Source organism: Cervus elaphus, chromosome 20, assembly GCF_910594005.1.
Source record: "Cervus elaphus chromosome 20, mCerEla1.1, whole genome shotgun sequence".
Lineage (NCBI taxonomy): Eukaryota > Metazoa > Chordata > Mammalia > Artiodactyla > Cervidae > Cervus > Cervus elaphus.
In genome coordinates this window covers 24,484,296-24,507,463 of record NC_057834.1, presented here as the reverse complement: position 1 = coordinate 24,507,463, position 23,168 = coordinate 24,484,296, and the positions used below count along the sequence as shown (strand labels likewise).

At 38.9% G+C, this 23,168-nt stretch overlaps 1 protein-coding gene across 3 annotated transcripts in view; it reads right to left on the bottom strand.

The window, feature by feature from the left end:
* POU2F1 (POU class 2 homeobox 1) overlaps positions 1–23,168 on the bottom strand; it is a 196,137-nt gene that overhangs the window by 160,887 nt on the left and 12,082 nt on the right. Inside the window, exon 2 of one of the 3 annotated variants that reach the window (XM_043878737.1) lies at positions 22,899–22,947. The exons of the other annotated variants lie outside the window; for them this stretch is intronic. Within the exon in view, the coding sequence (XP_043734672.1) occupies positions 22,899–22,947 (49 nt within the window). The remainder of the gene's footprint in view (positions 1–22,898; positions 22,948–23,168) is intronic. 3 annotated transcript variants of the gene reach the window in all.

Sequence of the window (23,168 nt, the reverse complement as noted above, 5' to 3'; positions counted from 1 at the left end):
CCCTTACTCTCATTAAAGACCTATTTTCTCCAACTTATTCAGACCCCTTCGGTTTAATTCAGTCGCTCAGTCGTGTCTGACTCTTTGCGACCCCATGGACTGCAACAAGCCAGGCTTCCCTGTCCATCACCAACTCCCAGAGCTCGCTCAAACTCATGTCCATCGAGTCAGTGATGCCATCCAACCATCTCGTCCTCTCTCATCTCCTTATCCTCCTGCCTTCTGTCTTTCCCAGCATCAGGGTCTTTTGCAGTGAGTCAGGTCTTCGCATCAGGTTGACAAAGTATTGGAGTTTCAGCTTCAGCGTCAGTCCTTCCAGTGAATATTCGGGGTTGATATCCTTTAGGATTGACTGATTTGATCTCCTTACTAACCTCAAGGGACTCTCAGGAGTCTTCTCCAACACCACAGCTCAAAATCATCAATTCTTCGACACTCAGCTTTCTTTATAGTCCAACTCTCACATCCATACATGACTACTGGAAAAACCATAGCTTTGACTAGATGGACCTCTGTCAGCAAAATAATGTCTTTGCTTTTTAATATGCTGTTTAGGTTAGTCACAGCTTTTCTTCCAAGGAGAAGGCGTCTTTTAATTTCATGGCTTCATTCATCATCTGCAGTGATTTCGGAGCCCCCAAAAAATAAACCCTCTCACTGTTTACATTGTTTCCCCATCTATTTGCCATCAAGTGATGGGACCGGATGCCATGATCTTAGTTTTCTGAATGCTGAGTTTTAAGCCAACTTTTTCACTCTCCTCTTTCACTTTCATCAAGAGGCTCTTTAGTTCTTCACTTTCTGCCATAAGGGTGGTGTCATCTGCGTATCTGAGGTTATTGATATTTCTCCTGGCAATCTTGATTCCACCTTGTGCTTCATCCAGCCTGGCATTTCTCATGATGTACTCTGCATGTAAGTTAAATAAGCAGGGTGACAATATACAGCCTTGATGTACTCCTTTCCCAGTTTGGAACCAGTCCATTGTTCCATGTCCAGTTCTAACTGTTGCTTCTTGACTTGCATACAGATTTCTCAGAAGACAGGTCAGGTGATCCGGTATTCCCATCTCATGAAGAATTTTCCACAACATTGTCGTGATCCACACAAAGGCTTTGCCATAGTCAATAAAGCTGAAAGAGATGTTCTTCTGAACTCTCTTGCTTTTTCAATGATCCAACGGATGTTGACAACTTGATGTGGTTCCTCAGCCTTTTCTAAATCCAGATTGTACATCTGGAAGTTCTTGGTTTACGTACTGTTGAAGCCTGGCTTGGAGAATTTTGAGCATTACCTTGCTAGCATGTGAGATGAATGCAATTGTGCGGTAGTTTGAACATTCTTTGCCATCGCCTTTCTTTTGGATTGCAATGAAAACTAACCTTTTCCAGTCTTGTGGCCACAGCTGAGTTTTCAAAATTTGCTGGCATATTGAGTATAGTACTTTTACGGCATCATCTTTTAGGATTTGAAATAGCTCAACTGGAATTCCATCACCTCCACTAGCTTTGTTTGTAGTGATGCTTCCTAAGGCCCATTTGACTTCGCATTCCCGAATGTCTGGCTCTAGGTGAGTGATCATACCATTGGGGTTATCTGGGTCATGAAGATCTTTTTTGTATGGTTCTTCTGTGTATCTCTGCCACCTCTTCTTAATATCTTCTGCTTCTGTTATGTCCATACCATTTCTGTCCTTTATTGTGCCCATCTTTGCATGAAATGTTCCCTTGGTAGCTCTAATTTTCTTGAAGAGATCTCTAGTCTTTCCTGATATATTGTTTTCCTCTATTTCTTTGCACTGAGGAAGGCTTTCTTATCTCAACTTAATATTCTTTGGAACTCTGCATTCAAATGGGTATATCTTTCCTTTTCTCCTTTGCCTTTAGCTTCCCTTCTTTTCTCAGCTATTTGTCAGGCCTCCTCAGACAACCATTTTGCCTTTCTGCATTTCTTTTCCTTGGGGATGGTCTTGACCACTGCCTCCTGTGCAAAGTCACAAACTTCCATCCATAGTTCTTCAGGCACTCTGTCAGACCCCTTATTCAGACCCCTTATGTGTCCATTTTCCCCTAGGTCATCAATTCACTCCTGTCTTCTCAATTCCAGTGAGACCATGGGGTCCATTATATGACTTTTTTGTCAATATTTTCTTGTTCTTCCTTGCTTCCTTGTCCTTCCACTGTACATCCCAACAAAGCCCCCAATCCTGGAGGATTACATCTGACTGCCTTCTCCACTCATACACCTTGGGCTGCCAAGCACTACTGGAAAAATAAAAACAATAGGAGGCACAACCCTACAGGCTAGTCCCCCACAACCCAGTAAAAGTATGTCTTTAGAACCCAGATTTCAATGGGTTGAGGAGGGAGTTAAAGGTGTATAGCAAAGGAAGTGAGTTCAGCAGTTTACCTCATGTTCAAAGTGGCTTGGGGCAAGGTGAAAGAAAAGGCTGATATGTGAAAAGGGTTTCTCGCCAAAGCAACCCATAGTTTAACTTCCTGTACTAGTAAAAGCCCAAACTCTGAAGTTAGTCAGCCTGGGTTTATATTCAAGCTCTTACACGTCTTAGTTATGATATTTTCCAGGTAAGTTATTTCATCTTCCTGTGCCTCATCTGTAAAATGGGAATAATCACAATACCTACACAATAGTGTTGTGAGAATTAAAGGGCTTAATACACATAACGCACAGAGCTCTTGGAGTGACTGGCACATATACGAGCGTGTACTAAATATCAGCTATTATTTTGGCTAAAAATGTAAAATGCTACTTAGATGCTCTCGTGTTTATTTAGTACTAAAATGAACATGAACGACTCCCCTTGCCCACCCCGCATCCTTACCCCCATATCCTCAACTTAACTCCCACCATCTTTCAGCTCTGGTCTTCTTTGGTAGTCTTCCCTGACTTTCTCTCCTTCTCCCTGGGGGCTCAGACAGTAAACAATCTGTTGCAATGCAAGAGACCAGGGTTTAACCCCTGGGTTGGGAAGATCCCCTGGAGAAGGGAATGGCAACCCATTCCAGTATTCTTGCCTAGAGAATTTCACGGACATAGGAGCCTAGTGAGCTACAGTTCATGGGGTCGCAAAGAGCTGGACACGACTGAGTGACTGACACTCACTCACTCACTCTCCCTAAACAGTTAGTTTAAGTGAATCTCCTCTCTACTGTACACCAGGTGGTTTACATCCTTCACAGATTTATCACAGGATATTCCAATTTTCAATTGATTCATCTATTCCCATACTGCCCTCCCCCGACAACCTCCACTGAATTGTGAATTCTTGCAGGATGGTGGCTATCTTTTCTGACTGAAGTTCAGAGTGAAAAATAAGTGATATATGTAAATCAGTAAGACATGTTGCCTGATGTATATTAGGCAATAAGTGTTAAATAACATTTAACATTAGCTTTCAATGACTGTTTCATACAAGTTCATCTACTAAAAGTCTATCATTTATAAATTTGCTGCAGTTAAATACTTAAGTTAAAAAACCTAACTACCCTACCCTGAGTTCTTAAAAAGCACTGCACACAAAGGAATTACCACACATCAAAGAAATTATCACACACAATTTCTTGCAATTCAGTATATACACACATTATACAACTATGCCTTTCCAAAAGAAACCTGATAATGGGTAAAACTGTTTGTTATGCACTCTGTAAAGCAAAACATATGACTCAACTACAGGTCTTTCCACAAACCATAGGTCATTCTATTATCAGAAATTGATACTTCCCCCTTACTGGTGATTATTCTACCTGTATTTTTTGTTTAAGCTAACTTTTTGAAGCACATCTTTTGAACTATATGTATATAAAACATGTATCAAAGCCAAAAAAAGAACTTATAAACAATTCAATGTTCCAACTGCTAAGAAGACAGAAGCAAGCTAATAGGTATTAGATAGCTCAAAATTGGAATTCAACAGGAAATGAAAGATTTTCATAAATTTTTAAACAAAAAGGAAAAAGGATGAGATCTGGTAGAGAGGAAAGTTGGAGGCGGGAGAGGAAATTTGGGTAAAGATTAAAATACATGCACTGTTTTCAACAGTGACTAGTCAGACTAGGGTTTGTACCCAGGTTCTACCACTTCCAATTCAAACTCATCTTAAAATTGGGGAAAAATTAAAAGAAACCATAAACAAAATGAAGACAACCCTCAGAATGGGAGGAAATATCTGGAAACTGACAAGGGATTAACCTCAAAATTAATACAAACAGCTCATACAACTCAATTAAAAAGAAACAAACAACCCAATCAAAATATGGGTGGGAGATCTAAACAGACATTTCTCCAACAACATACAGACAGTAAAAAGCACGTGAAAAGATTCTCTACATCACTGATTATTAGAGAAATGCAAAGCAAAAACTACAATGAGATATTACCTTACTCTGGCCAGAATGGCCATAATCAAAAATATCTACAAACAAACGCTGTTGGTAGAAATGTAAATTGGTACAGCCACTACGGAAAAGAGTAAGCAGACTCTTTAAAAAAACTGAAAATAGAGCTGCCATATGATCCAGAAACGCCACTCCTGGGCATATATCTGGAGAAAACCATAATTCAACAAGATACATGCACCCCAATGTTCATTGTAGCACTATTTACAATAGCCAGGACACGGAAGCAACCTAGATGGCCACCAACAGATGAATGGATAAGGATATGCTAAAAATACACAATGGAATGTTACTCGGCCCCAAAAAATAAAATAAAATAATGCCATTTGCAGCAACACAAATGAACCTAGAGATTGTCACACTGAGTGAAGTAAATCAGACAGAAGAAGACAAATACATGACACTGCTTATACGTGGAATCTTAAAAAAAAAACAAAAAAAGTCTATAAACGAACTTATCTACAAACAGAAATAGAGTTACAGATGGTAAAAAAATAAACTTATGGTTATTGGCAGGTAAGGGGAGGAGATAAATTGGAAGACTGGGATTGACACATATATAAGAAACTGGTAACTAATAAGGATCTACTATATAGCACAGGGAACTCTACTCAATACTCTGTAATGACCTATATGAAAAAAGAAGTTAAAAAAGAAAGGATACATGTATAACAGATTCACTGTGTTGTACACCTGAAACTGACACAACACTGTAAATCAATTGTACCTCAATAATTTTTTTTAATTGGGAGAAATTTTTGTTATGAACTGGGAGAAATAAAAATTGAATAATGTTTATAACCTGATTTACTTACAAAATTACATTTAGCATTAAACTGAAGTACAATTTGTTTACACAGTCATCATTTCCTTATAAAGCTATAAACTAATTAAATTAAATCTACAACACCTCATTTTTATTAGCCAATGAGAAACAGAAAAAATCTGACAGAAGAAATTATCAACAAAAAAGCAAAGGAAAAATTAAAGATATTGTCTTCCTGTCTTCCAAATACTGCTAGGAGATACAGAAATCATTACATTTTAATTTTTAAAAAACCACCATACAAAAGCAAACACAATTTACTTGGAAATCTAAAGTATAGAGTCTTTTTTCAATTGTAAGACCTTGGGTCAAGTAACTTAACTCCACTCTAAGTTATTGAAGGAGAGTCTTAGGATTTTAAATCCCTTCCAGATCTTAACAATCATAGAAATTATCTTCTATGCTTCTTTCACTGTTTATCAAACACATTTTACATTTTCAGTAAACCGTAATTCAAAAAGATACATGCACCCCAATGTTTCCCCCACAACTTTTCTCATTAAAGAGGAAGTGTTTCGAAGTACCAGGTTACAAAAGTCAGACTAGGGTTTGTACCCAGGTTCTACCACTTAGTTAGGAGTTGGATGATTTCCAACAAGTTATGTCAGCTCCCCAAGCGTGTTTCCTTGTCTATAAAGCAGTAGTTAATACACACATCTACCCTCATAAAGTTGTTGTGAAGATTAAAAGAGAAAGTGCTTAGCACAGTCCTGGCACATAGTTAATTAAGATACCCAATTAAAGCTAGCTACATTATTATTTTATTATAAAGACTTTTAGAAATGTTATCACTCCTTCCATCAAATGGACAGATACACAACAGTTTGCATGTTCACTCAAACAACCCATTTAGGTTGTTTTTAAATTTTACCTTTTTTAAAATAGGGGATATAAACATCTTGGGTACTAAGCTTTTGCCAAATTTAGGGAATCTCCTTAGGAGATATTCAAGAACTTAAATCATTAGATCAAAAGATATGGATGTTTTAGGGCTCTCCAGAAAGGTAATATAGATTTATACTTCCACCAATAGAGTACATCATGAGAAATGCTGGATTGGATGAAGCACAAGCTGGAATCAAGATTGCCGGGAGAAATATCAATAACCTCAGATACGCAGATGACACCACCCTTATGGCAGAAAGTGAAGAGGAACTAAAAAGACTCTTGATGAAAGTGAAAGAGGAGAGTGAAAAAGTTAGCTTAAAACTCAGCATTCAGAAAACTAAGGTCATGGCATCTGGTCCCATCACTTCACAGCAAATAGATAGGGAAACAGTGAAAGACTGCATTTTTCTGGGCTCTAAAATCACTGCAGATGGTGACTGCAGCCATGAAATTAAAAGATGCCTTCTCCTTGGAAGAAAAGTTATGACCAACCTAGACAGCATATGAAAAAGCAGAGACATTACTTTGCCAACAAACGTCCGTCTACTCAAAGCTATGGTTTTTCCAGCAGTCATGTATGGATGTGAGAGTTGGACTATAAAGAAAGCTGAGTGTGGAAGAATTGATGCTTTTGAACTGTGGTGTTGGAGAAGACTCTTGAGAGTCCTTTGGACTGCAAGGAGATCCAACCAGTCCATCTTAAAGGAGATCAGTCCTGAATATTCACTGGAAGGACTGATGCTGAAGCTAAAACTCCAATACTTTGGCCACCTGATGCGAAGAACTGACTCATTTGAAAAGACCCTGATGCTGGGAAAGACTGAAGGCAGGAGAAGGGGATGACAGAGGATGAGATGGTTGGATGGCATCACCAACTCAACGGACACGAATTTGAGTAAACTCCGGAAGTTGGTGATGGACAGGGAGGCCTGGTGTACGGCAGGCATCCCTGCAGCACACAACGGGGTTGCAAGGAGTCAGACACGACTGAACTGAACTGAAGATGCGATGGTGCCCTACTCACTGTATCCATGTCAATCAGTGGGCTTCCAGGCGGCACAGTGGTAAAGAATTCTCCAGTGCAGGAGACTGAAGAGACATGGGTTCAGTCCTTGGGTGAGGAAGATCCCCTGGAGAAGGAAATGACAACCTACTCCAGCATCCTTGCCCGGGAAATCCACAGAGGAGCCTGGTGGGTCCCAAAAGAGTCAGATATGACTCAACAACAATGTCAATCAGCACTGAAAACCATATTTTCATTTCTTATAGTTTGATTTAAAATATTTCTCAATGTTGCTATAATTTGCATTTCTTTGATAACTAGTAAAGCTGAGAATTTTTTCAGTTTATTATTATTAAAAAATTTTATAAGAACAATCTCATAAGTTTTTTCTGAGGAAGAAAAAAGTACAAAACACATAGAAAAAAAGGAAATTAAGAAGAAAAGAATAAAACAAGCATAAATTTAGAATGTAAATATATAAAGTTCTTAAACTGAGGAATAATTTGGCACTAAAATTCCTAGCAGCTAAAAGCAAAGAAGAAAATGTTCTGAACTTTGCTTTGGGAGGGTTGAGGTAAGGGGAGAGCAGCATTCAATTCCTCAAGAAAAGCAAAACTTTTTCAAATATTTAGTATCTAAAAGTTATTTCTTAGATGAATCTTCATAAAAAGGATACAAATTGACTGAAGGACAACAATCTCATCAACAATAAATCTGACAGAAGGACTTCTTTGCTGCAATTGTATTCCTTACCTTAAATTTCAAAAATATAAGGGAGTAGAATAATTCACTAAACATAGTTTTGGCACATGACACTTAGTATTATAGTCATTTCCCAAGTTACTACTATACTGCTATCTGCAATTTCTGCTTCTTCTAGCCATCCATTTTTATCTTGACAAATTTCTAGCATTGAAAGGTTGCTCAAACTGAGACAAGCTTGTTTACAATTTTTCAGCTCCCTTTATATTTATATGTGAATCTTGGGATATAAACAATATTCAGGCTATTCTGATATCAATAATGGCTTATCTGACATCAACATTCTTCTCAGTCACCTTGTATGCTTTTATACTTGCAAGAAGAATTAAAATTAGACTCACAAAAATTATCTTGTCTTGTCCTATATGAGTTTGAAAAAGAAGACTTTTTGTTTGGATCAAATGATCTGATATAAACAATTTTACAATAAAATCATCATTTTTTTAGAAAATATTTGGGTCATTTAATGGCCTTTAAGCCATATTGGAATTGATCTGAAACATTTTAACAACCATTTTAAAAAAATTATCACTGCAAATTCTTTCACTTTTATAGTCAAGTTCTGAGAGCTTCCTAAAGGGTAACATATATACAAAGATTCTGCAAAGAAAAGTTCTGCTTTGTAAGAATATGTTCCTATTTTCTTCCTTCCCAGACCTCACTATAGACATTAAAGCTAAAGATATTTGGACACAAGGACCTATGATCAACATCTGTAATCCTATGTTACAATATAAAATGCTTAAATAAATACTGTGGTCAAGTTAATAACCTCAGTATCTTTATGTGAGTGAGCTCCTCGTAAGAGGAAAGAGAGGTAAGCAGGAAAAGATAAAGGGATGGCAGAAAAGACATTAAGAAACCTCATATACTTACTTCCGAAATTCTGCCTATAAGTCATCACTAATCACAGATCCGGTCATTCATTTTCTTCTCACCCTAACCCAGACCATCTTAAAAAACTGTGAAAACAAATAGAACCTTCACCTAATCCATGGCTCCACTCTACAGAGGAAGAAATTTTAGCTCCAAAAGATTAACATCACAGAAGAGGACAGTGGCAAAAGTGTAGTGCAAACTTCAAAATTCTCACCAAGAAATCAAGCATCCTGGCTTCTCACATCATAAAGCATAGTGCAAATATTTAGTCAGATGCTACTCTTACATCTCTCAATCAACCAGGTACCTTAAGTATCTGATGCATTCTTTCTTCCTGCTCATGGAGTTGCAATTACCATGACAAAACAGTGCTTTGTGTTCTCATGACAGCTATGATATGCTTCAGAGACTTTTTAATTTTTCTAACATCTGCTATTTCATTCTATCATGTTTGTGCTACTTACTGAAAGACGTTGCTTAAAAAAAAAAAAGCTATGTAATAAATAATATTAAGACCCTTTTCTTCAGAAAATGAGGTCCACAAAAAGAAGTTCTTCCCCATTTCATTTTCACTTCCCAGGCCCAAGGTATTACTCTAAAGAAAACCTTTTTAAAGGATGCTATTACTTCCCACATGTATATGCCACCGATTTAACATACACGTGTAGATTAGGAGTTTTTGTTGTTTTTTTTTTTAAGCCTCAGGACCCCTTTCTATAATTAAAAATTACTGAAGATCTTGTGATTAAATTTTTAAGATGGCCCCCAAGAATTCCCAACTCTTGGTATTCATGCCTGTTAGACGCCTCCTCTTGTGTGTGGGCTGAACCAAGTGACCTGCTTCTAACAAACAGAATATTACAAAAGGATGAGACTGCTCCTGACTAGGCTGTGACTTCTAACAACTCCTTTCCCGCTAGCACTCTCTAGCTGTTGTGTTTTTGAGCCGATGAAGCAAGCTGGAGAAGCTCACGTGGTGAGGAACTGAGGGTAGCCTCTAGCCAACAGTCTAGAAGGAACCAAGGCCCTCATCTCATCTGTCTCACAGTAAGGACCTGCGTCTAGCCAACAGCCATGTATGTGATTGCGGAAGCGGGTCATCCCCCCACTGGGCCTTCAGATGAGATCACGGTTCTGGCCAACACCTTGACCTTTAGAGAGACCGAAGCAAAGGATCCAGCTAAGCCATGCTCACATTTCTGACTCACAAAAATTCTTCCTTTTCCTTCACATGCTCTCGTCTGACCTAAGATGTATTCCCAATCCCAAATCTCCAGAGCCCACATTCTCACACTGCCCCAGCGCTTCAATTCAGCAAGCCTCTTCGTGCCTAGTGCTTGGGACTCTCAGAGCCAGGATGAGCAGAACATGGGCAGACACAGAAAGACTCTACTCTGGGTCGGTTATTAAGGACAGATACAGCAGAGAGCAAAAGAAGAAATGTTTCTACGTGACAGCTGCTCAGACCTTTACCTTTATTAGGCCTACTAGTATGCCTGTGGTAGTGCGCAAGATGCTAATTACATGGGACACATTAAAATGAAAACTGAATTAAATTTAAGAAAATACTTCAATAAATATATACTCAATATCTTCTACGAGCTAAATACTGTGCTAAAATGAAGTACTAAAATTAACAAAACTTGGAATCTTTCAAAACCCTCAAGGAGCTCAAAGTCTAAGGATTACCAAGAGAAAAATTAAGCAAAAATCTACTTTGCAAAGAATAAAAATTACATGTGACAATAAACATCATGTTCATTTACTGTTTTCTTTAACATTAATAAATTATTTAGTCTTCCACAATTTATGGCATATCTACTGACTATTTCAAAAATCAAAGGAGTCTTAAAATGTGGATAATCAATTCGCTTTCTGTATTTGTAATTTTGCATGACGCATTAAAAATGTTAGCACTCGTTCATACTTGCTTTTGTGCTAAGAGTTCAAAGTCATCAAAAGATTTAAATAACATAAATTTTTACAGATCCCAGGATAAGAAAAAAATTATGGATTTCATTTTCCAGGCAAAGCGCTCAGCAATCTATGTACATTATCTCATTTAATTCTAAACACAGCTATGTGAGGAAGAATATTTACAGATAATTTCTCAGAATCTAGGTTTTCTTCAATGCCTAAAATAATGCCTCGTATATAGTAAGCAATGAAATCTGCAGAAGGAAGAAAGTTATCAGTCGTGTATTCAAACCAATTTGCCAGATTTCTGGGCTATTATTCTTAATTACTATGTGATAGTGATCCAGTTAAAATGTAAACAGAGCTGGAAATAGATGCAGGTGAACGTCAGTTACACAGTGGCACTAAAGAACAGATCCGGCTTCAACTAAGTGACACCTCCTCAAAATTCTGAGTCAAATAAACATAGAATTCATTTTGAGAGACTAAGGACTAAGAGAAAAAAAGGGAATATGCCCATATGTTTGCATATGAATATGTGTAATTGATAGTTTTCTGAGTCTTGTCTATAATGTACAGATATAATATTTATCCTATGCAAAAGCAGGCACCATAAATGTATTACTATATGTGAAGTATTGTTCTATAGCAAAACAATTATAGTTAGCACAAACTCCCAAAGGTTTTGAACTTTTTGTTACTGGATTGGCCAAAAAGTTCGTTCGAGTTTTTCATGCTATCTGACAGAAAAACTCAAATATAAATAATTTTGTTCAATGTATTTATTTTTGGCCGTGCTGGGCCTTTGCTGTTGGCGGGCTTTCTCCAGCCGAGGCGGCTTCTCTTGCTGCGCAGCCTGGGCTCTCAGCGCGCGGGCTGCAGCAGCCGCCGCCTGTGGGCTCCGCTCCTGTGACTTTCCACCTCCAGGGCACAGGCTCAATGGTTGTGGCACACAGGCTTGGCTGCTCCGAGGCATGTGAGATCTTCCCAGATCAGGGATCGAACCTGTGTCTCCTGCATTGGCAGGTGGATTCTTTACCACTGAGCCCCTAGGGAAGCTCCTCAAACAAACTTTTTAGCCAACCCAATACTTTGCTAGTAAAAACAAGTAACAATTCCAAATATGAAAACTTGGGTCCATATAAATTGATTAAGTTGTGGCTCCTGGTTTGGGTTGATTTTACATACAGGGTAATTAAATAACTAAGTAAAAGTTAAGCTATGGAAAAAAGTATATATTTGCTTCTCTATCTCAGGACAAAACCTAGCAAATTCTATAGCTAGACTATCTTAAGAGACATGCTCAAACGTTTTCTGCTTCAACATGTCACCACTGTAAGAAAGCTGGTCTTGGGAGTCTTCTGTGATTTGAGTTCTTACACCAGCAACTTATCATCTCTTTTGCAAATACCAGCTTTAACAGTCTTTCAGCATCATCAAAAGGGCAAGCAGCTCTTCCATGAGGTCCAGAACAGAAAAGTGGCACACAGACAGGCAGACAGACACACAAACACACACCTTCCAAAGGTATCCACATTCTATTTTTCTTTTATGTCACTGTTCAGAGTGCTGAAAGTTTCACCCATGGAATTTATTCTGACTGTTGCTAGAAGGCTGAACAACTCAAAACTGATACCTCAACTTCAAAAAGCATTCAATCTATGCTTCTCAATTGATCCAAAATTATTATCTATAATACTGTATGACAGAAGCAAGTAACACTTAAATGTGTAATTATCTCTAAAGTTACTTTGCCACCCAACAGGTAACTCGTTTCCAAAAAAAGGAAAAAAAAGTGACTAACAATAATAAAGAATTTCTGCTAAAAATACCATCCTTAATCAAATAGAGAAGTCAACTAAAGTTAGCTAAAAACTGGAATCAATACCTTTAACTTATTATAAACTAAGTCTACCACTTTCTAGTTATGTTAACTTTGGAAAATTATATGACTTTCTTATACCTTAGTTTCCACATCTACAAAACAGAGTTATAACAGAATCTATATCATAGTGTCATAGCTGATGTGAGGATTAAATGAGATAATTCATGCAGAACACTTAGTACAGTGCCTGGAAGATGGGCCAAAAACAAACTTGATAACTTGGTATTTTATACTACCCAGAACCATTCCATCTTAAGCTAATACTGACAACTGAGGTTGTCTGTTAATTTTTCAGCTCACACCAAAAAAATAAGCTGTCAACTTATTTATCCATGCTTTCAAATTCTTGTAACAGCATCATATCATATGCTAAAGTAACTTTTTGCTGACCTCATTATGGCAACCCACTCCAGCACTCTCTCCTAGAGAATTCCGTGGACAGAGAAGCCTGGTGGGCTGCTGTCCATGGGGTCGCAGAGAGTTGGACACGACTGGAGCGACTTAGCATGCATGCATGCACTAGAGAAGGAAATGGCAACCCACTCCTGTTGTCTTGCCTGGAGAATCCCAGGGACAGAGCAGCCTGGTGGGCTGCGTCTGTGGGGTCACACAGAGCCAGACACGACTGCAGTGACTTAGCAGCAGCAGCAGTGCTATGTTCACTGTCCAGCAGTAGCTAGAAGATTTCTGATTCCTTCTTTTTAAGTAAAATAATTATTTCACTTGGCACTAGAAGGAGGCGTCTGTAGACCGTTTGGAGACACACCTATAAGAAAACTGAGTTATAATGGAAGAGAGTTCTGCTAAGGTTATTGCTTTACACTGGCCAATGAGGTAAATGATTAAAACACGAGAGGAGGAGGAGAGATTAACTGTTATCTCCTGGGTGACAATTTCATTACAAAACAAGGAACCCCTAATGCAAAAGTTCCAGAAGTTGAGCTCTGAATCAGAATGGATATTCCCATAAATGTAATGCTAAAGAATTCTGGGGGAAGGGCTTCAAACTATTGCAAAAAGGACCTTCATCAGGACGGTGGGAACATGCATTAAAGATGTTTGTGCAGGAGTACAAGAAAAAGTGAGTTAATAGTTGACTTTCAATTATCTATGAGACATCTATCTAGGAACAAATTAACAATCACTACAGTTCATAGGGTTGCAAAGAGTCGGACACAACTGAGCGTCTACGCACATACACGAACACAAGCTTAGGCAAGGCATAAACACATCACGTATCCGCTGTCTTTCACATTAAATCAGGAATGGCAGGAATCCCTTCTCTACTTAACTATTTCATATTTTAAATATATTTTCCTCCTTTATGTATGCTCAGTCACTCAGTCGTATCTGACTCTTTATGGCCGCATGGAGTGTAGCCCGCCAGGACCCTCCCTCTGTCTGTGGGGATTCTCCAGGCAAAAACCCTAAGGTGGGGGGCAGTGCCCTCCTCCATGGGATCTTCCCAACCCAGAGATCGAACCCAGGTCTCCCACACTGCAGGTGTATTCTACACACACACACACACACACACACACACACACACACACAGCCAAAAAATTCATTCGGGCTTTTCGAATGACATAATGAAAAAACCTGAATGAATTTTTCAGCCAACCCAATGCACATATGTGTGCGTGTACTGTTTTTGTTATTCAGTCACTAAGTTGTGTCTGACTCTTCGCAACCCCACGGACTGTAGCACACCAGGGTTCCCTGTCCTTCACCATCTCCTAAACTTTGCTCAAACTTATATCCATTGAATTAAAGATGCTATCCAACCATCTCATCCTGTTGCCCCCTTCTCCTCCTGCCTTCAATCTTCCTCAGCATCAGGGTCTTTCCAATGAATCAGCTCTTCACATCAGGTGGCCAAAGTATTGGAGCTTCAGCATCAGTCGTTTCAAAGAATATTCAGGGTTGATTTTCTTTTAGGGTTGACTGGTTTGATTTCCTTGCAGCCCAGGGACTCTCAAGAGTCTTCACCACACCCCGATTTGAAAGCATCAATTCTTTGGCACTCAGCCTTCTTTATGGTCCAACTCTCACATCTGTACATTTACTGGAAAAACCATAGCTTTGACTATACGAACCTTGGTTGGCAAAGTGATGTCTCTGCTTTTTAATACACTGTCTAGGTTTGTCATAGCTTTCCTTCCAAAGAGCAAGCGTCCTTTAATTTCACAGCTGCAGTCATTGTCCTCAGTGATTCTGGAGCCCAAAAAAATAGTATCTGCTTATTCTTTCCATTGTTTCCCCATCTATTTGCCATGAAATGATGGGACTGGATGTAGTTTTTGGAATGTTGAATTTTAAGCCGGCTTTTTCACTCTCCTTTCACCTTCAAAAAGCTCTTTAGTATACATGTATACAAACACTCCTATGTTACTTCTAAACCATGGCCAGTATTCAACTCTACCACTTTCCCTAACACATAAATTTCTCCACTATTCTACCTAAAGCACAGCTTTTCTAATTCATCCTTCCATTTTATGTATTTCCATCTTGAACAATGTTCTGTCTTTATAGCTGAGGCTCTTAATCAGGGTTCACATGTTTATACTCTTATCCTCAAGCCAATTGCCTGTTCATATCCTTTGACCACTTTTCTGTCAAGATGTCTGCCATTTATTGTTGACATCTAACAATACTTAAGGGGCTTCCCTGGTGGCTCAGCCGGAAAAGAATCTGCCTGCAGTGTGGGAGACCTGGGTTCATTCCCTGGATTGGGAAGATCCCCTGGAGAAGGGAAAGGCTACCCACTCCAGTATTCTGGCCTGGAGAATTCCAGGGACTGTACACAAGTTCATGGGGTCAGACAGAGTCGGACACGACTGAGCAACTTTCACTTTCACTTTTCAACAATACTTAATACATTAACAAAAATCAACTGTCATTCCTATATGTTACAAATATTTGTATTTTTTTTTTCAAATATTTGTATATTAAGTTATATAAATATAATTTTTTATAGAGTCTTATGACAGGAAGAAACTTAAAATACATAGTTAAATCTATCGATCTTTTCCTTGTATGGCATCTGAGTTGTGTGTCATGTCAAAAACCTTGACATGTCTAAAATTAAATAAACTGACAGGAAACTTTCATGTCTGCATTAAAGTGATCACTTTTCAAAGCTTATTGTTGTTCAAGGGGCTATGTATTCTGCTTTGAGCATTCCCAGCACCTTCTAGAATTAAAAAAAAGAAGGGGGTAGGCAGAGATGAGAGTCTCAACTGTGACTACCATACCAATACATAGCCATTAAGTCACCACAGCTTACTGTCTATGCACAAAGTGCACACATATATTACACCTGAATTGCATCTGTGGACGGCACTTTATTAGATCATCTCTTTAAGTCTGGCTTCCCAGGTGGCTCAGTGGTAAAGAATCTGCCTACCAATTAAGGAGACATGGGTTCAATCCCTGGGTGAGAGATTCCCTGGAGGAGGAAATGCCAACCCACTCCACTATTCCTGCCAGGAAAACCCCATGGACAGAGGAGCCTGGTAGGCTACAGTCCATGAGGTCGCACAGTGGGGCAAAACTGAGTGACTGAACATGCATGCATTTATTCTGTCAAAGCAATGGAAACTATATAAGATAAACATCATTTATTCTGAGAGTTAACTATGCCTTAACAGCATGGTACACAAGAATACCACAGGGAGTTGAGATCCACAAACAATACAAACTTCAACTTTCTCCCTAAATAAAACAGCTTTTAAATAGCCTATTTAACCTAGTGTCTCTTTCTATCAGGGGCAAACAATTAAAAACAGGAATGGGAAGCCTAGAGAACAAAAATTTTCAGGATGTGCCCAGCACTGCTCAGGGCAAAATACATCCTAACCAGCAGGGAAAGTACGTCCTGACTATTAGCATAATTATTTTCTTAGCCTTGACCAAAAAAAAAGTCATTAAGCAACTCTTCTGACTGCAATTTGTAAAACGAGGCAATGTACTGCTGAATGATCAAGAATTTTGGTACACTTTGCAATTATATTTCTCATAACAGGTTTATAGATTAACACAAACAGGCATTGTTTCTATTTCTGTCTATCCTGTATTTGCTCATCAAGAATCAGTTCTTTTGAACTCAATTACCCATAAGAATGGTAACGAAATCAAGTTTCCGAGAACCAGGCTGCCAATGAGCCTGCCATATAGTATTAACCTTTGAGGAGCTGCCTGAGCAGCCAAGGTCTCCCTGAACAAAACTCTCCTTCAATTTCAACCCCAGTGCATGTGTATTCTGAAAAGACTCAATAACCGACACTGTGCCTGTAACTCTGTACTAATGTGAACAAAACAGGCCTCCTGTCCTCACAGAGCTTATAATCTATACAAAATTGAGAGAAAGAATACTTGTGGAAGATTGCCTAAAGGATATGCAACATTTCCATCCTTCTAATTATTATAAAATCTCTGCCACACTGTTTTGAATCATCCTCATCTCCCCACCACAAATGATCACGCATCTGGGCCTATAGAGGGGCCTTGTGAAGTTTCTTGGTGCATGCACAGTAGGTCTACCATGAGGCCACTGCTCATCTTATTACATGGGGTCCTGCTTACAAGGCCTCTGAGGAGCAACTTCCTTCTGATCTTAAGTGTCAGAAACTACAATTTTTTAAAACAAAGTTTGTTTGCTTTCAAATATTATGAACATAGAGATTTTTTTTTTTTGCACCACCTACAATGAAGCTTAGAGAAATATCTGTGAAAACAAATATTAGGTTTTTATATTAGAATTTTTATTTTATATTTTTATTTTGCATTTCTTGCTACAGTTCATAAACCTCTACAAACTACCTTAAGCTTTGGGGTGAGCAAAAAAGCAACAAATGGATGAAGCTTGCAGTAATGCACCATATGGAAAATGTTCTTTTTAAATTTAGTGCAACAGAAAACAAAATCACATGAGAAGTCAAGGGAGTGGAAGGATTTCAAGAGTATGATACACAGATTTAAAAAAATAAAAACCAGACAATGCTCAGTTAACTGGGGAAATCAGAAAAGGAAAATTAAGGGGAGCAGAAGAAAGATCAGAGAATATCCCCAATAATTTTTTTTATTTATACAAATTAGAACAATGGCAGTTAAAAATGGCTTTGTGTAAACTTGAACTTATTGTAAATCTAAAGTTACATATAATATTTAGAAATATTATTTCACAGGTTATCGCTCAAAACAGTAAAAGCAAAAGTCATAATTGACACAGAAAACATAAAAATTACTTGATAAAAATGACCAAAAGGGAAAAACAGACTGTTATTATAACCTGTGTCTTATCTGAGCTCTTCTCCCTACCCCCAAATATGAGGAAAAACCCTATGCATTGCAACAATCTGCGTCTACTGACCCCTCAGCTTTCCAATTACTTGGCATAATCTAGGCAGGTGTTTAAACTCCACAAGATGCATGATCATGATTTTGCTAGACAGCCTCTTTCTTCAAGGTCACTGTCATCTTTCCTAGCCACCAAGTGACTCTACAATGATATCACTGCTGTATGTCATCCAGGGTTCACACATAACACTGTTGAGCCATTTCCATTCATTAGTTAAATTACCCTCCTTCCATCGTCAGCTTCCTGAAATTCCCTGTTCCTCACACCCAGAAAATTCCAAGCCTGGGAGCTTCGATCCCAGTTCAGTCTAGCACTGGGATGCTTTTAGGTCCTATCAGTACCAAGGTCATGCTGCACTGTGTGCTAAATCACTTCAGTTGTGGCTGACTCTGTGCAACCCTATGGACTGTAGCCCGTCAGCCTCCTCAGTCCATGGGATTCTCCAGGCAAGAATACTGGAGTGGATTGACATTTGTCTCTCCGGGGGATCTTCCCAACACAGGGATCGAACCAGTGTCTCTTACGTCTAACCTGCACTGGCAGGCAGGTTCTTTACCACTAGTGCCAGGTGGGACCAAGTTCATAGGGAGTAAATACATTCCTAGACTTTCCAACTTGAAGTTCTTTCCAATTCTTCTTCATCCTAAACATCTGATTAAAAATCAAAACTTCTTCAGAACAGCAGAGTAAAAAATTAGGCTCACCCTAATTCCCCTCTACTAAAAGAAACATTCTTGTGCAGTGCAAGGCATAGCTCTGCTCTCCAGGACCACAATGAGAGCTGACCTGCAACTATCCCCTCTTAATGAATGAACAGCTAACAGACAGTTGCCAATAAAGGATATGACTACTAAGTGGGTACATACATGTAGAACTTAAGGTTATCCGGCAGGGGTCAATGAGAGAGCACATAGAATATGTGCAGACGCTTTTGCTGGTCATTTCTTATTCTTTCAAAAATGCACTATTTCTTTTAAACTACGGTTCGTCTGCACACCAGTTGATTCCAGATAAATAAGACTTGGTTGTTGCTGAAGCACTGCTAAGTGGATGGGAAATTAGCAACAGATCCAGGGGAAGGAGGGTAAACGCTACTAGCCACAAGGAAGAGAACCTTGGCACACCTGATGCTCCATGAAGGCAAACATATGATTATTACAATCACAAACCTGGCAAACGGCACAATGCCACAAACTTTAGGCATTCAACAAATACCTGCTATGAATAAACTTGTTAAATAGATAATTCTGTAAAGCACTACAAGGAGGCTAAATAACTAGCCCACCAGCCCACTGACCCACAGTCAGCACGTGGCAAAGCCAGGATTCAAACCCACATCTGTTTGGTTCCAGAACTGAAGCTTGTTTCACTTCATATGCTTCCTTGGTAAGGAGACGGATTCGGCAAGGCTCTCTGGCAGAGTACTCAAAACCATAGATATGCTTCTCTTCCTAGAAAGTAAATTTTACTCAAAAGTTGAACAATTTATAATATTTGATATATAAAACAAATTATCAACATATTATAAAAGAAAACAAAGTATTCATAGATATAAATTTTAAAGTATTAGAGGCCACCACAGTTTTTTCTTTTGTGTGATACAGCCCCAGGCTCTCTCAGAAATCAAGTTCATTCTCCTCTGCTATTAGATACATTGCTAGAAGAAAACCTGAGAATCAAAAAAAAAAAAAAAATCATTCAGTAAATATTTGTTGAACACCAAATACATAGCAAGCATGTGTTACAACAGTCAATCCTAAAGGAACCTGACCCTGAATATTCACTGGAAGGACTGATGCTGAAGCTCCAATACTTTGGCCGCCTGCCTCACTGGAGAAGACCCTGATGCCGGGAAAGACTGAAGGCAAAAGAAGAAGGCGGCGGCAGAGGACAAGATGGGAGCAAATAAATTCCTAGACTTTCCAACTTGTATTTCTTTCCAGTTCTTCTTCATCCTGAACATTTGATTAAAAATCAAAATTTCTTCAGAACAGGCAGAGTAAAAAATTAGGCTCACCCTAATTCCCCTCTACTAAAAGAAACATTTTTGCCCAGCCCAAGGCATGGCTCAATCGAAACGCTGATTCACATGAATTGAAGCAAATGCCAGGAGACAGTGAACAACAGAGGAGCCTAGCATGCTGCAGTCCATGGGGTCGCAAGGAGTCAGACACAAACTGATCAGCAACAACAAACCTGTTAAATGCCTGGGGTAAAACAGTCCCTGACAGCACAGAGCTTAAGTTATTATAAAAAAGAGAAACAAGTTGACCAACAATTAAAAGTGGTAAGTAAGATGCCAGAATAGTATCTATAGAAACAGGGAAAGATAGCTAACTCATATAATGGGGGATACTAGGGAGGCTGAGGAACAATGCTTAAGTGTTCCCAAGGCATGACCCCAGCTCTCCTCTCATCCCTAAACTGCTATTCAAAAGAGGTACAGGAATTAATTGTGTGTGGGGGGGAGGGGGGTACTCACAAAAAGAGAATATTTAAGAAGTTATAAATTTTCATGAAAGGGTCAGAACTACAGCAATACAACAAGAGTAAGAAGTCACTGCTTTACATTTGGAAAATATACAGAAAAATTAAAATGTTTGACTTATAGCAAAAATATAAAAATTAAAACAATGTTTCGTCTATCAATACATCAAAAATTTTAAAGACACTGTGGGGAAATTGATACTATTAAATACTACAGATAAAATATGTACTATAGATAAAAACACAGAATGGTACCTCTCTCAAGGACAATCTGACAACACGAACAAAATTTTTAAACATAATTTTTTTAATGCTACAATTCTATTCCTAAGAATTCATCTTAAAAAAAAAAACACTATAGATGCATGCTTATAACATAGTTACAGAAAAAATTTAACACACATCCAAAAGAAACAAGTAAATAGGCTGGTGCATCAATACAATAAAATAATATACACCCACTAAAAAGGATTAGGTAAGGTATGGAAGGATATTTGTAAAAAAAAAAATTATTAGGTAAAAGGACAGGTTAGGTTAGTTTTCGAAGAACTGAAAGCTGCAGACATGTCAATATTTTCCAGTTTCATAAGACAAGGTGAAAATTGCCCCACTACTGACTTCAATGGGTCTCTCTGATTAACCTAAGATCACTCATCCTTGATCAGTTACAGCTACCCTGAATAACAATTCAACAATCAGTTTATTGTTTGTTATTTATGCCACTAGAAGTTACTCAACTAAATGAAGTTCAAAGATCTTTAAAAAAAGGTGGGGGAGTTAGCCTTGAAATTACCCAGTGCTTAGTTGCTCAGCTCAGTTCAGTCGCTCAGTCGTGTCCAACTCTTTGTGACACCATGAACTACGACCTATCAGACTCTTCCGTCCATGGGATTCTCCAGGCAAGAACACTGGAGTAGGTTTGCCATTTCCTTCTCCAGGGGAACTTCCCAACCCAGAGATCAAACCCAGGTCTCCCGAATGGCAGGCGGATTCTTTACTATCTGAGATACCAGAGAAGCCCTGAAATTACCCAGTGGTTGTACTTAACAAATAAAAAGGTCTATTTACCTGGGTAAACCTAAAATAGGATGACATGTTTAAAAGAAAAACAAAAAAAGCAGGATGCACACTGACTCCTTTTTGAATTATGTACACACATATACGTAGGGAAGGAAATGGCAAACCACTCCTATATTCGTAAGTGGCAAATCCCTTGGACAGAGGACCCTGGCAGGCTACAGTCCCCAGGACTGCAAAAGAATTGGACACAGCTCGGCAACTAAACAACAGCCACACAAACACAAGGGGCAGGCACACCTGAGGTAGGAGAGTGGATGTGGATACACCGTGCATCTAATCAGGGTATGCAGGTGTGTGCGCGCACACACGAGAACACCGCAGGACAGGGGCTCACTCGCTGACCCAGCCCCACACTGGGTCCACAGCAGGACAGCACCGTTCAGACGTGCTTCCAGCACCACCGACTGGCGACGGTGCTGACACCACACTCCAGTTCTCTCAAGTTACACCATGGCTTCTTCCAGCAACACTCATAAAACGGTTAATTTGTCTTCCCAGGCTTTAGTGATGTTTACAATGTCTCTCATGACACGAGAGGATTTTCACCAATTCCTTTCTAACTAACAGTGATTGACAGATGAATTAACATATACTCCAGTCTGCCAAAGCAGCCTTCTTGGCTGACGGCATGAAGACGCACATAGAGGGCAATGACTATGCACTGTAAAGAAAAATGTTTCGCACACACTGTACCAATAAACAGGATGATACGGGGAAGGATTAAACATGGTATATGTGATAGGGAATATCATACTATTAAATGACTAACTTCTCATCAGAAACAATAATCAACTGTCTTGTTCCTTCAACTGAAAGCTGGCTTAGTTACAGCTTCGTGGGGGAAGGGGAGTGATGAACAAATTTCCGGCACTTGCCAGCATATCAATTTTAAGTCACAACTCACTGGCGAAACATTCAAATATTTTAAATACATGTTCTGATTTCCTAATCTAGCCAACAGAAGAATATAAATGATACCCCAGATGAAAATTATCTGGATGTTAACATCTGCAAGTAGCTTCAGTTTTAAAGTATAATTTCAAAATGTTCAAGCTTTACAGACCACCGGAATCAACAATCTACATACAGACAGCTTCAAAATATTTTTATAATCAACAACTGGAGATGCCTGAAAGCTAGGTTAACATTGGATCTGCTGATCAATTGTCCATCTCCCTAAACTGCAAGATAGAGATAAACGCACCATTGATTCTAGACCACACAATCTGGAACTGGGAACTGCAAGAGCACTAAGGATAAACTCAAAACTAATAGCTGCTAAACACTTCATCATTCAATTTGACTGGAAGCAGAAGTTAATGGTTTATGCTCTTAATTGCATCCAAAATAGGTCAGAGACCTAGGTGTACCACTCAGCCTCTTTACAGCTTTCCTACCTGAAAGATGATGAGGATGAATGACAACTAAACACACTCCATGGGGTCCCTGTGAAGATTAATGGGAAAATGCATGTAAAGCTTAGTAACTAGCGCTGGTTTCAAAAATTACATATATATTGCTTCCTTTGCTTATAACATTTTCAACCCCCCTTCCTACTCCCAGACTTGAACTGATAACTTGCAGTCACCCTTCATGTCTCAAGTGTAAACACTGTTTCCTCAGGAAGACCTTCCTAAATCCTCTCGTCCTGATCAGGTGTCCCTATC